The following is a 15,276-nucleotide window of genomic DNA, read 5'->3' on the forward strand; positions in this document are numbered from 1 at the left end:
GGAGCATCTGTCTATTGTATCCTACCAAAATAAGAAGTAAACAGATGTTTCTAAAGACTTTTTTAAAATGCTGCAATGTAGTTAAATCAGTGGCGTAATGGTTATGAGCACAATCATGGCCTGGAGCTTACTGTAAAGCAGTACAAATACAGAAGAAAAAGTTTAGCTAAAAGCATACGTCGAAAACATCGAAAGAAAAGGACTTTTTAACATAAAAAATCAAAAACAAAAACACAATACAGTACAAACAATAAGTTTTTTATGGATGCCATTATTTATAATCACATAAAACAAAATTAAAAACATTTTAAATTTAGAAAAAGTAAAACTGTTAATAGTAATACTGCACTAGGCCTATATAATAATAATACAGATTATTTAAATAAAGGTTATCAAAAGCACTATACCCCATCAAATTTACAATAGCACCCTTTCATAATGCGCATGCGTACAAATTCCACACTTTCTACTTCCACACTCGTACACCACCACAAGCTTTCTTCATTTCGTACGGTTGTTGTGGTGTGTGGTGTAGATAGCGGAGGAGGCCTACTTTCGGGAAAATGGCCACCGAAGACAGTAAACAAGCTCCACAAAAAGGCACAGTATATCTTGCAGAAGTTGAAGATTCATTAAATGATGTTCTTGTTGTGTGCCTGAGGCATGGAGATCGAGTATTTCGGGGTGTTTTGATCGATGCACTGAAAAGGTATTCAAAAAAGTTAATTTGTTTTTTTTGGTGTCATTCTGTTATGAGTGTGTAGGCCTAGCTGAGCTATATAGATAGTACATCAGTAGAAGGCTAGCCTAGTTAGCCTGCTAGTAGTGCTCGCCTCCCTGTCTAGAGTGTGGCCTATGGTATTGGTAGGCCTAGCTTTGTTTGGTAAGACTAAGTGTGAAATGAATGAAAATCCAGAATTGATTGATTATATTATTATGTGATTTTGTATATATATTCTAATAATTATATTCCTTTTGACGTCCCAGCAGTGGTCCGATTGGAGTGACTCCACCAATTACAGCACCAGTCAATCCAGCTACTCAAAGTGATGAAGAGAAGTCGATGACATCGGCTCTGGAATCCAGCGTACCAAAAGCCACTGAGGGTCACACAACTTTAGCCTACAGACAAACGTACCATCAGAACTTGCCTCTTCCACCTCCAAGACCTCTTTTAATGTCTCCCAAACGAAATTGCAGCAGCGATCCGAAACAACGAATGAGTACAAGAACGCGACCTTTTAGGTTACGTCCAAGAAACATTTTGTGTAGTCGCTGTAAACATAGTTTGAAAGACATTCCAAGTCCAATGAAACTTGTAAAACCTATGAAACGCAAGACCGATAATGACTTTACTGCAAATAAAAAGAAGAAAAGCGACTCTATAGAGACGCATACAATATGTAACGAAAAACAAGTAATAAAAATATCATATGCAGCACCAAAGAAAGAGAAAAAGGACATTATTGTAAGCCTTCCACTAAGTCAATTTGTAAAAACATCAAAGCAAAATAAATTAGAACGAGCAAAAACTGTTTTAAAAAAAGCGAAGTCAAAAGCAAATGAGAAAACCACAAAACTAAAACCGAATAACAAGCAAAACATTTGTGGCGTTAATAAATTGGCAAAGAGTAAAAATATTGGTAAAGTTGTAAAACGAAATGGGTTAATAAAAGACGTTTGTAAGAAATCAACGAAAAAGGAAATCGTGTCAACAAAATTGACAGGTAAAAACTCAATTTCAGATGAAACTTCAAAGAAACCGGTTGAAAATAGAACTCCGAAAACTGCTCCAAAGAAAATGAACGGAAATGGAAGTACGAACTTAAAATTAAATGGCAAAATAATTGCACAAAATGTTAATGTTTATGATTTCGATTCTGATGATTCTGAATCAGATGTAGAAGAAATCGAAATTGATTCAGATAAATCGGACGGAAAGACTCCATCACGCGTCAAAGTCAACGTTCATAAAAAGAATATCACGCGGGTTGTGTTGGGTGACGGACGTATAATGTGTATAGGTGATGTCATATGGGGAAAGATTATCGGGTTCCCATGGTGGCCAGGACGAGTTGTCAGAATGAACGTAAGCCGCCAAGACAACGGGACGGTCGTCAACCAAGAAGCGCTAATCAAGTGGTTTGCGGCCAACACGATATCGTACATCAACGTCGAAAAACTGTTTCCTTTTCTTCAATATTACAAGTCTAGGTTCGATAAGAAAAGACGAGGCGTTTACAAAGAAGCAGTGAAGATGGCAAACACAGAGGCACTTGCTTTGACACCTGAAGTACGAGCTCTTAACACCATGTTTGAAACGTCTGCTCTGCAACCGTGATCTTAGGTTTGTATGTTTACACTGTTCAATGAATTGAATATACAGTAAACTCTCCCAATACCAGACACCTTTGGGCTGGCCTAATTTGTCTGGTTTTCTGGAAAGTCTGGTATTCGCAATGCGTTTCTAATGGTATAAATGAATTTTGGTTTTTGGAGAGTTTCTGGTTTTCAGAGAGTCCAGTATTAGGAGAGTTGACTGTATTAACCTCTTTCGATGCCATAATAATTTTTTTTACAAACATCATATTTTAGTCAAATGTTTACTTTGTACCATTACAGTAGGTTCCTCATGATAAATGCTATTATTATTATAAGTTATGTTATTTTATTGTGCACATGACGTGACATTGGGATGTGTTCCCTCGATGCTCGATCCCTCTGCAATTTTTTTTTAGCAGAATCTAAGTCCAGACAAGAGCCAATGACATGCATATGCCCTTTGTCATTGCAGATCGAACGCTCCCTATTCTACAGCATGTAATTAATTTTTACCGATAATGTCTTTTTCAATAACTTTTATTTTTTATAGATCATTTTAATCACATGTTCATACTGTATTTTTCAGGTCTTTTCGTGAAAATTAAATTTGAAACTTGCAGTCGATGTATTGTTTCAAACAACCAATGGCATACTGTATTATTTGTACATTTTTATTAATCAATCATAGAATTCTTCTCTTAGTTAACGGCGCTTCAGTTGTGCATTTAAATAAATCAAATTATATTATCTTTTTTTCACAGGTCATTACTATAGAATGAGAGTTAATTATTTTTTTATAAGATTTAGTTTAGATATAACAATATCATCCAGGAATTGTGAAACTTGTTTTAGCATTCAGTATAACAGATTGAAAATTGTTGGACAAGTTGACTGTGCATTCATATTATTCACTTTTTATTTATCTTCTGATGTTTGGATGAGCTTAACAATTTAGTAAGTAGTTGTTTTTTCTTATTGAGTACCTCCCATCAACCAATTAATTGTTAAAATCACTATAGCAACAAGAAATTTGAAATTTTCCTAAAAAAGAAAAGGAACAAACCCACTTTCAAGCTTATTTTTAAGCAACAGAACTTAATTTTTCATCTAATTTTTTACTACAGTACAAAGTTTCAAGTAATATGTACTGGATGTAAATGGAATTCCCTCATGTCTGCTATGGTTGTTGACCCTTTTTGGTATTTTGTCTCCGCACAAAAAGATAAATTATGATAAGAACAGATAAGAATTATACAAACAGTTTTTAAAAACATCGTTTGGGATTTTATTTACTTGGTCTGTAGGAATATTATAATTATGAAAACAATTGTTTAAAATGTAATTGGTTATTTTGCCAAAATTGTTGTTGGGAATTCTAGTCATATAATAAAAATATTGTTATTCAATTTTCAGGAAAGAAACTGAGATGAGAATTTTGAGAGAGCCAAGAAATACAAGGTAGGCTTCATAGCTATTGTAACCATAATCAACGTATGTCTGTAATAATGCCATTGATTTTAAGGATTTGTCTAAACATGATTTTGTAATAGTGTAAATAGGTGACGGGGTGGTCGTCATTTTTAGCGGTTGGTTAACGTAATAAAGGCTGTATTTTAGCTTTTGACTCACAGAATGTAGACTTCCCCTCCTAATTCAGTAATAATATGATCATAGTTTTATAGCATTTGAAAAATTTTCTTAATTGCTATTAATCTTGTTACTCTATAAACCCGATTTAAAAAAGAAATAAAATACAGAATGTCTAGCTTTGTAGGAAAATTAAATCTTTTTCTGCAACATATTACCATACTATCTTGGCTGTTTGCCAAGAGTTAGTCTCTGCGATCCATCCTTTTCGTGGTTATGTGGTGTGCTTGCATTTCCTGCTGCAGTAGAGTAGAATCCAATGCATTACACATCAAGCTACTGTAACATAGTATATAATATGAATATTAATGGTCAACTTTTATTGGTTTATTTGACCTAAAGGTATAAAATATCTACAAATCAAATTAAACTGAATGGTACAGTTGGCATAGCATTTAACAAATTCCCAAAGGGTACGTTTATAGATTTTCCAACTATATAACCTATCTTTTCATATAGAATTCAGTATCCTATTTTTAGCTGTATTGAATTTTGTTGAGAAAAAAAAATCCAAATAATATGTCTGTGACCTGATCATCATTCATCGTGTGTGTTCAATGTGAACTTGATCAACTTGAGTCAATGTTTTCTTTGTTCATTTTTTAGTTTCTTTTTAGTTAGTAAATTCAGTGTTGTGGAATATAATAACATATTATATCCTTGCTAGAATGTTCTATACATACTTGGATCCATCCTCATGATTGAGTGGTGCAACTAATGTTGTGTAGTTAAAGATGTGCCCTCTTATGACAATGTTCTCTCCATTCTATTCTTTATTTGTAAACTTGTTTGAAACACATTTTGGTTAGACATTTTGAGTACATTAAATGTCTATTTTGGTAAATTTCATCCACATAAACTGTGAGCAATTCTAGTTGAATATTTTATTAATCTCTTATCAACCCAAACCCTGATTTAATTAAGATTTCTCTATGTATTGATTAATCACAACTTTAGAAGGTGAAATTCTAATAATAAGGAAAAATAATTTAACAGTGACTGCAAAGTATTTGTATTTAGGCATGATTTTTAGTGCAATTCAAGTGAGAACAAAAACCAATGGCTGTGAGTAAATTTGTGTATAACACTTGGGTTATTTGATTTTAGATATTAGTTGTACTTGATTCCTAAAATCTTAAAAAAACTTTAAAGTTTGGCGATAGACTTTATGACCCCAACATGATTTGAACATGCACTTTCTGATCTGGAGACAGACGCGCTACCATTGCGGCATAGACACGGTTTCGTCCAGATCAAACTTGAACTTTTCATTCATCGGCTTTTCTTGTGGTATTCAGTAATGTCTAATTCTTCTAGATTCACTGTAACTCATCTCCAAGACTCGCATGTATTCAATTTTAATCATTGCTTTGAAAAGAAAACCCCACATATTTAACAACTGTAGTGTACGTATGGTATATATCATTTCATCATTTTAGAGATAAATTGTGACTAACAAAAATGTCAATAATAATAACAGCCCTGTGCTTAATTAGCAAATCACAAGTAAAACAACTGATAATGAAATCCGCCCACATGATAGATGCACATTATTGTAGTTTAAAGTCATTAACCTTGTTGCTTGATTACTCAGTATTTTGGAATGTCTTGTGGTAGAGTAATCACTTGAGTACTCAGCAGTAATTGGCCTAGACTAAATTGAGGTTTCAGGTACAATATGAAGGTTTCATACCTCCATGGTATAATTATGCCCAGTTAAATCCTGGTTTGAATCACAATTTAAAAACATGCCTGTTGTAACCCACCCTGGTACAAACCATCCATTCACTGCGATATTGTACATAGGTGGACGCTATACAATTTTAGAAATGTGTAGCAATAAGGTTGTTTTGGTATAGCTTTTTGCTATGCTACACTGGCGAAATCATTTCCTGCATATTAAGAAATATCATATCATATCATATATGGGTTACAATGACATTGACAGGTGTAGATGAAATTTATATAGATATATAGTACAGTATATATGTACCTGTGCATAGCTCAACAGAAGAATAACTAAGTAGGCATTATAGAAATGAAAATTGTAGCCTACAACATAAGTCGATAGGACTAGAATGCATTTTGGATATATACCGTATTTGTTCAAATAAAGCCACGCCCTAGGGACATTATTTTTTCCCTCAAATAAATTCCCCGTCACATGCATTATATACTCACATATTGTATTACAACACATTTTGTAATGTATTTGTAATATAATTCATTGATTGACATGATCTACAATTGACCGAGCATTTTGATTAAATGTTTACTTTCACTTCTTGATATTAATCGTGTTTTTCATATTAAGATAGAATTTATTTGATTACACCCAAAAAAATTAACGCCTTTCTCGAATAAACGCCTCGAGTAAAAGCCTCCCTAAAAACCATTCAAATAAATACAGTAGTTTAATTTATTTCACTCCGTTTACAACTATATTGTACAGTACATATAGGCCTACTGTACAGCTATTGATAAAAATGATTGGAATTGTTTCATGCACAAACATTTTTACTTAAAAGTCCTGCCATTTAAACCCAGAATGGCTTCCTGATAAAATTCTTAATTTAAAGTTTCATTCATGCTTAACTATGAGCAGCTGAGCTGAGGCACAAAGGCTGCAGGGCTCTCTTTGTGTTCTTCTCCATGTAAACAATGATCAGGCTGCGTATTTTAATACAAAAGATAAATCCGTCTTCACTTCTTTAGCACATGCTTGCTTTAAAAACTCGTTCATGCATGATATTCAAAACAAAACCATAAATATCTGAAATATTATATGATTGTGAGCTCAAAATTAAAAGCGTGACACAATTTTGTTCTAGTTCTAGTTGTTCCATGACCTAGAGGATCGTAGGGGCATTGCAGGTGAGATACAGTGCACCAAGGCCTTCCATAGGGGAATTAGTAGTTGTACTCATCATGATACAAGATACACAGCCATATCTCCTCTTCGGGCTGGTGGGGTTTTTGTGTCGCTGGTTCTCCTGAACCGACGCCCTTGTAGTTTTTTTTAGTACCAATGCCAACTGGGTGTCCAACCACTAACAATTTTTTTAGAATCCCAAACACTACTCATGTCTATTTTACTGATAACAAGGCTGTAGTGAAATTAGCCTAATCACACACAGCATTAAGTCACAAAAATAAAAAAATATATATATTGTAGGGAAATTTTATGTATGGGGATTTTACATTAGACGGTATTATGCACTATTGGAGTGCCCTCTAGTTTTTTAAATCGATCAAATAAAATTATAACATTTTTTTCTCTGATCTCATAGTCATATTGTTTCAGTCGGTAGTACTAATAAGCATTTCAAAAAGCTAACTAGTATTTAATACATGTATAACATAATATTCTTGTTATTTGATTAGACGGTTGTGGGTCACATGGCGTTATATTATTATAATATAATTGAGCAAAGATGTGTCCTATTCTTTCTGAATGTGGGGAATGAGTAGACCTTGTTGTAGTTGTACTACTATAGCAAGCCTAGCCTGTGTTCCTTTCCTTACCTAGTATTTTTCAACCAAGTACAAAACAGTACTCATTCACAAAGGCTGAGTAGACTGGGAGTTGTTCTTATCGTGAATTGAACGCGGGACTTTCTGTACGATAGTCGAGTGTCTTAACCACTCAGCTATCATAATTATGTATTTAATAATCTTTATCCGTTTTTTTTTTGTTTTTTTTTTTCAGGTTAACAAGAATGAATATGTACCATTACAAGAGGGTCAAGGGAATCAGCAGTCTTTAGTTCCTAACATTAACTATAGTTTTATTTAAACTAAACATTTAGGACACAAGTGGAAAATAATTTAAAGCTTACAAACTATTTCATTTCCGTATAATGACCTTTAATTTTTGTAAACCTTTCAAATATAATAAATTCTTAATTTGTCAATTTATATATATACGGATCAGATTAAAGCTCGGAGTCTGACTACACAATCAAACTTGATGTGACAAAAAAATGTGATGTGCCCATATATAGACATGATGATATCATCACTACCATATTTGGGAATATTTCTACCATATTTAGGCACATTACACTTTTTTTTTGTCAAACTAGTTTTATAGTGTAGACAGAGCTTTAGTTACTGTAATAAAAAAATAATGGCTTATCGTTATCTTTCTTTTCCAGGCCGAGTTTGAAATCTGTCTATACAGTAGGGTGAGCCACAGCACTACAATCCATTCAAGGAAACAGTATAGACTATTAGCAAAGAATAAGTACCGTAGGATTTTATCATATAACACATATTTTAAAACACCATTTACATTAATACACACTTTTTAATATATGTTTTATGTATTAAATTTAATAATTTTCAACCTGCCCTTTGTTTTATTTTAAACACATTATAAATTATTATAAGTTTTTAAATTCTAAATTTAAATAGTGTATGTCTCAATTTTCATAAAAATGCTATACTGTATATAAAAATCCTCCCAAAATTCCCAGTAGAACCAGAATGAGGAATAAAGCTCTGTCTAAACTATCAAAGTAGTTTGACAAAACATACTGTGATGTGCCCAAATATGGTAGTGATATGACATCATCATGTCCACATTTTGTTTGTCACATAAAGTTTTATAGTGTAGACAGAGCTTTACAATGGCAAAAGCTTGAAACTAATCCATGTTTATGGTTCACTCTGTCCCCATGAATATTGTTTCTAGTAAAGTTACTGTAATGTTGTATGTTGTAATGACATGCGCGTTTTAACCTGCATTGTGAAAACACATAAATACCAAACATTGATATATATTCACATAGGCCTACTGATTTCACACAAAGAAGTTGAACATGAATTATGCATTTACAGAGAAGTATGTACAGTACTGTACATGAATACAAACGCATAGAGAAGCATGTATAGTATGTCTACATATATATGTATATACTATATTTTCATGAGTTTTTGCTTTTATTTTCAGATTCGGATATCATTAATTCTTGTATTTTCTTCTTTTTTTTATACTTATTTATTCTAATTCATACGAATGAATAATGAATTAACATTATAAAAACAGAAATTTAAGAGGACCACGTCGTCTAGCACTGAACAAGCAATGGAAATTATCGTACAGTTTTCTTATCATTCATAAATCCACTTTTTTTTCAGTGCTGTTTCTAGCATGGTGATCAGTTATGTCTTGAACTACGAATAATTTTAGTGTGTTTTGTATATTTTATATTAACTTCCCTTATATTTTTCATGGGCTAAAAATGAAACGGTGTGCAGTATTTGGTCAGTTTCGCACTGGCTCTTTTTACTAAAATGAATAATTGTTACATTACAGTATTGCAATAACATTTTGTTTTTTGTAAATATCTATTGTTATGAATGAATTTGTATTTTTATAGTACAAATCAGTATATATAAATGTGAGGCTTTGACACACATAAACTATATAACCAAATGCAATTTTTATATCTTTTAGTTTTGGAGAAACCTATATATTAATATTCATCAGCATCTCAGGGACAAGACAGAATACCATATGATTAAAACCAAAGGAAAAGACATTCATTGATTCAGATATTTGGCATTACTCTACAAACATTCTAAAACCTTCCAAGTCTTCAAAAAGGCCTACAACAGCCAATGGCTAGGTTGGCCTTGAGAAAGGAATACCACAGTTAGCTTTAGTACCCAAGTGTTAACAGCAAACCATGTTAACAGCTTGCTAGCCAATAGGCATACACTAACCACCTATTAATATATGCATGAAACGATAAGGTTAAAGGTCACTCAGGGATCAGCTCATCAAGTCCTCTGCATGGAGGTTTTTTGTCTTACTTGATAAAACAATTTCTTATAGTAAAAATTCTTTTGATCTACAATACATTTGTCGCAATATGTACATAACATAATGTGACACTTTTAATATTGTTGCGTCAAGAAGGAAATAAATGAAGCCAAATTCAAATAAATTTAAGTAAATTATAAAACACTACAGTTAATTCCGATCCATTGAACCGTGGAGTAATGATTGAACTTTCGGGTTGTTATTCTAATACATTCTACTTAATATATTAATATTTTGGCACTCAATCAATTTAATATGTACAGTATATGACTTTATTCATACCTTTTTGGGTTAATAGTAACAAGTTCTATACAATTACAATATAGTTTTTATACAAAATGTTCCCACATGCATAACCTGGCATATAAATATCAAAAGAGTTTTTTTTTTCTTTTTGTGACAAACAATAGAATAAGAACATAAACCATTCACAATGGACACTACCATTGTGAGATAAGGGGTGTATAAATGGTTTTTTTTATCTTTGTGGTTAATGCCAATTTCCATTGTATATAAACTGCTAATGGTGCCAAGATTTGAGTTGGTTTCAACTCTTAGTGTAATATACTGTAATATAGTAGACATAGGTGTATTTAAATGCCATTATTTTGTATTAAATTAAACGATAACTCAATGTGTTATTTGATAGTAAATAATGTAAATATATGCTAATTATACTGTTGACATTCCTGTTCCAATGTCTTCTCCCCTCTGACTACAATTCATGGAACCAAATTGGGTATCCAATGTCTTCTGCCCTCCGACTCCAATTCATTGAACCAAATTGGGTATCCAATGTTTTCTCCCCTCTGACTCCAATTCATTGAAACAAATTGGGTATCCAATGTTTTCTCCCCTCTGACTCCAATTCATTGAAACAAATTGGGTATCCAATGTTTTTCCCCTCAGATCCCAATTCATTGAACCAAATTGGGTATCCAATGTTTCCTCCCCTCAGATCCCAATGCGTTGGAACCAAATTGGGTATCCAATGTTTCCTCCCCTCAGATCCCAATGCATTGGAACCAAATTGGGTATCCAATGTTTCCTCCCCTCAGATCCCAATGCGTTGGAACCAAATTGGGTATCCAATGTTTCCTCCCCTCAGATCCCAATGCGTTGGAACCAAGTTTAGTATTGTATTGTATTACAATAATGAATATGTGACCTAACTTCATGTAGGCTCCTTGATTTATTTCCATGTTGCTGGTTTCCTACAGATTAATGGTTTAACAGCTTTTTATCAACATTGTTATAACACAACAATGTGTATTATTGTGACTACAATATTTGTCCTGTAATTATAGAACAGATGTGATTCTCCTTTTCGATTATTTAGTTTACTTTTAATTTGCCAGTACAGTCCTAAAAGAACCAGTTGCTGTATTCACCATTCATTGTTAAGGCTAAAGTAAAATGTTACAAAATATCCTATCTAAAGCTCTGTCTACACTCTATCAAACTATCAAACGTGAAAAAAAAATATGTGATGTTCCCATATATGGACACAATGACGTCATATCACTACCATATTTGTGCACATCACACTTTTTTTGTCAGACTAGTTTGATAGTGTAGACAGAGCCTAAGTGTATACAACTATAGGAAGTATTTAGGAAAAAATCTCACTTAAGTGTGAGTTTTGAATACGGTTTTTTATCTTTATTGCAAACGTTTGACAATCTTTTTCCCCCAAAAATTCAGTTTGTATTTATTTTATTTTGTTAAGCAAAGTATAAATTAGGTTTTATTTTTTCAAATTAGATTTTATAGTTTTTAAATATTTATGTTAAATACAGTAGTTTGTATAATGGAAGCTTCAGTTGATTTAATTTAGATTTGTAGAAAACACAATTGTAAAATGAGAAAACAAATTGTGACTAGACAACACTTTACATACATGAGTCATGATTAGTAAACTCTTGTGTGTAAATTACTCATCACTATAGTACCTTTTTTAAGAGAAAGAACAATGAGTAAATTGTATACTACTTAACTTAAAATATTCATATACACCAACACAATGTTCTACTTTATATGGATGTTTCAGGTTTTATATATTTTCACTTTGTATTTTTTTCTGGCATTTAAAGTCATCAAGTGATTGCGTCATATCCAGTAATACAAATAAATTTTTCTGTAATATTCTTTCTAATACTACAGTAGATACAGATGATACAAATACAAATGCGTTCAGCAATACAGAAAATATTCCGTTGTAAAATACCGGATAATATTCTCAAGGGGAAATGTTTAAACCCATTAATAATACTGTTTTTGATAAAATAACATTTGTGATCAAGTGAAATTAATGAAGAGCAGATCTGGCATGTGGTCGGTCGTCGATCCATGTAAGCTAGAAGTTCCCGCAACAACCAGGAGAACCTTTGCTGACAGGCTTTTGGCGTCTCAGGTCCACTGTTATGGAAATATCTTCCAGTGTCAATTCTGTCTGAAACTAACTTTGATAGTTTTAAGCGTCAACTAAAAACGTTTCTTTTCCAACAAGTTTATGGGACATAATTTCAATGTACAGCGTTTTTGATAATGATTTCATTCTAATAGCGCTACATTAAATTAGTAATGTAATGTAATGGAGAGTTTATACCTGAAAATAGTGTATATTACCATAGAAGAGTGTAATGTCACTCTTCCCTGGTATTACTCTCTGTTAACATAAAGTCTTATACTCGATTCACACGTAAAAGATGTTACAGACTGTAACAGCTTGTTACCTCGGTACGAAAAGGAAAGTGATTTTTGTTCCAAATAAAATAAGCACATGTTCGTACCAAGTGTGTAATCTTTACTAAGCCAGGTCTGTAATGAATACATGCAACTTTTTAAAATAAATTTGTTTTTTGCACAGTGTTTAGTTTTCACCGTAAAAACTAGCATGTGAGCATGGACCTGTAGTTAGGTCCATGGTGCGAGATGTAACAATATGTTATATTTTGTTACATTTGTGTGAATTGAGTATCGTGTTGTGGCTTCTATTTGCCCATAATGTTATTGATTATTTATTATGCATAATAGGTTGTAAATGTTTATTTTATAATCGCGTTCTCCAGGTTGTAGCATAAGAACGCAAACGTTTTGAATTTCTCAACCATATTTCCGTTCGGAAACGCATGATGTACGGCAAACCTTCCTAGCACTTATTCAACTTTCAAACAGTTACACAATGTTGTTAATGACACAATGTTGTTAATGTTACATTGTGTTGATATTTAGTTATAGACCTTATTATTTGATTAGCTCAACTAGAAATGTAGGCAAAGATGCTACGGTTATGAAGCTTTTTTTATTTAATTTACTGATAGACTTTTTAGAGTTAGACTTTTAATAATTTGAATTTTATTATGAGTGACATTTCTCATGAACTTTTGGCTAATAGTTAGCCAAGTTACAAAATAAAAACAGAAAAATGTTTTCATACATGTTAATAAAGCCCTTGTTTTGTACACAATTGTTTGTTTTCTGACTCTAAGTATTTGATAATGAGGATGAATTAACTTGATAAGGATGAATATTATTAAATATTTAAAGTATGTGAATATGATGATGATGATTGATTTATTTTTTGACATAGTACAAGGAAATTTTCAAACAATGGGCAAATTTCGACCCTTTTATTTGTTGACATAACTAGATACTATGGCACTATAGGATGAAGATAATGCAATATATGCGCATATATGGCAATATTATCGCATAATTATTGATTTTTAAAAAGTGGATATTTTGGAAATTTTTCGAAAAAATCCCTGTACTATAGTACAGTACAGGGAAATTTTCGAAAAATTACCAAATTTTGACCCTTTTATTTTTTTGACATAACTAGTTACTATGGCACTATAAGTTGATAATATTGCAATATATGCACATATATAGCAATATTATCGCATAATTGATTTTTAAAAAGTGGATATATTGGCCATTTTTTGAAAAAATTCCTGTACTATAGTACAGGGAAATTTTCGAAAAATGGGCAAATTTCGACCCTTTTATTTGTTCACATAACTAGATACTATGGCTCTATAAGATGAAGATAATGCAATATATGCGCATATATGGCAATATTATCGCATAATTATTGAATTTTAAAAAGTGGATATTTTGGCCATTTTTTGAAAAAATTCCTGTACTATAGTACAGGGAAATTTTCGAAAAATGGGCAAATTTCGACCCTTTTATTTGTTCACATAACTAGATACTATGGCTCTATAAGATGAAGATAATGCAATATATGCGCATATATGGCAATATTATCGCATAATTATTGAATTTTAAAAAGTGGATATTTTGGCCATTTTTCGAAAAAATTCCTGTATTATATATTATATACAGGGATTTTTTCAAAAAATGGGCAAATTTCGACCCTTTTATTTTTTTACATAACTAGTTACTATGGCACTATAAGTTGATAATAATGCAATATATGCGCATATATAGCAATATTATTGCATAATTATTGAATTTTAAAAAGTGGATATTTTGGCCATTTTTTGAAAAAATTCCTGTACTATAGTACAGGGAAATTTTAAAAAAATAGGCAAATTTCGACCCTTTTATTTGTTGACATAACTAGATACTATGGCACTATAAGATGAAGATAATGCAATATATGCGCATATATGGCAATATTATCTCATAATTATTGAATTTTAAAAAGTGGATATTTTGGCCATTTTTTGAAAAAATTCCTGTACTATAGTACAGGGAAATTTTCGAAAAATGGGCAAATTTCGACCCTTTTATTTGTTCACATAACTAGATACTATGGCTCTATAAGATGAAGATAATGCAATATATGCGCATATATGGCAATATTATCGCATAATTATTGAATTTTAAAAAGTGGATATTTTGGCCATTTTTCGAAAAAATTCCTGTACTATAGTACAGGGATTTTTTCAAAAAATGGGCAAATTTCGACCCTTATATTTTTTTACATAACTAGTTACTATGGCACTATAAGTTGATAATAATGCAATATATGCGCATATATAGCAATATTATCGCATAATTATTGATTTTTAAAAAGTGGATATTTTGGCCATTTTTTGAAAAAATTCCTGTACTATAGTACAGGGAAATTTTCGAAAAATGGGCAAATTTCGACCCTTTTATTTGTTCACATAACTAGATACTATGGCTCTATAAGATGAAGATAATGCAATATATGCGCATATATGGCAATATTATCGCATAATTATTGAATTTTAAAAAGTGGATATTTTGGCCATTTTTCGAAAAAATTCCTGTACTATAGTACAGGGATTTTTTCAAAAAATGGGCAAATTTCGACCCTTATATTTTTTTACATAACTAGTTACTATGGCACTATAAGTTGATAATAATGCAATATATGCGCATATATAGCAATATTATCGCATAATTATTGATTTTTAAAAAGTGGATATTTTGGCCATTTTTTGAAAAAATTCCTGTACTACCTGTAGTATATAGCATTA

The 15,276-nt window shown here is 31.8% G+C and overlaps 1 protein-coding gene across 2 annotated transcripts; it reads left to right on the forward strand.

Moving 5' to 3' along the window:
- Positions 1–536: 536 nt before the first annotated feature.
- Positions 537–10,433, forward strand: LOC144838005 (PWWP domain-containing protein 2A-like). 2 transcript variants are annotated; one of them, XM_078693340.1, is made up of 3 exons: positions 537–709; positions 988–2,347; positions 9,431–10,433. In XM_078693340.1, the coding sequence occupies exons 1-2, from the start codon at positions 564–566 to the stop codon at positions 2,339–2,341; spliced, it is 1,500 nt and encodes a 499-aa protein (XP_078549466.1). In that variant the 5' UTR covers positions 537–563; the 3' UTR covers positions 2,342–2,347; positions 9,431–10,433. The 2 variants fall into 2 exon arrangements, with proteins under 2 accessions (XP_078549466.1, XP_078549467.1); XM_078693341.1 differs by having other exon boundaries at positions 991–2,347.
- Positions 10,434–15,276: the final 4,843 nt, after the last annotated feature.

The sequence above is a fragment of the Antedon bifida genome, chromosome 3, assembly GCF_963402885.1.
Source record: "Antedon bifida chromosome 3, ecAntBifi1.1, whole genome shotgun sequence".
Taxonomy (NCBI): Eukaryota; Metazoa; Echinodermata; class Crinoidea; order Comatulida; family Antedonidae; genus Antedon; species Antedon bifida.

Bases quoted from the DNA above. Each gene is read 5' to 3' on its own strand.
- LOC144838005 (XM_078693340.1), top strand. From the start codon at position 564: ATGGCCACCGAAGACAGTAAACAAGCTCCACAAAAAGGCACAGTATAT. The intron at 710-987 runs GTATTCAAAAAA...TTGACGTCCCAG, and splicing joins TTGATCGATGCACTGAAAAG to CAGTGGTCCGATTGGAGTGA.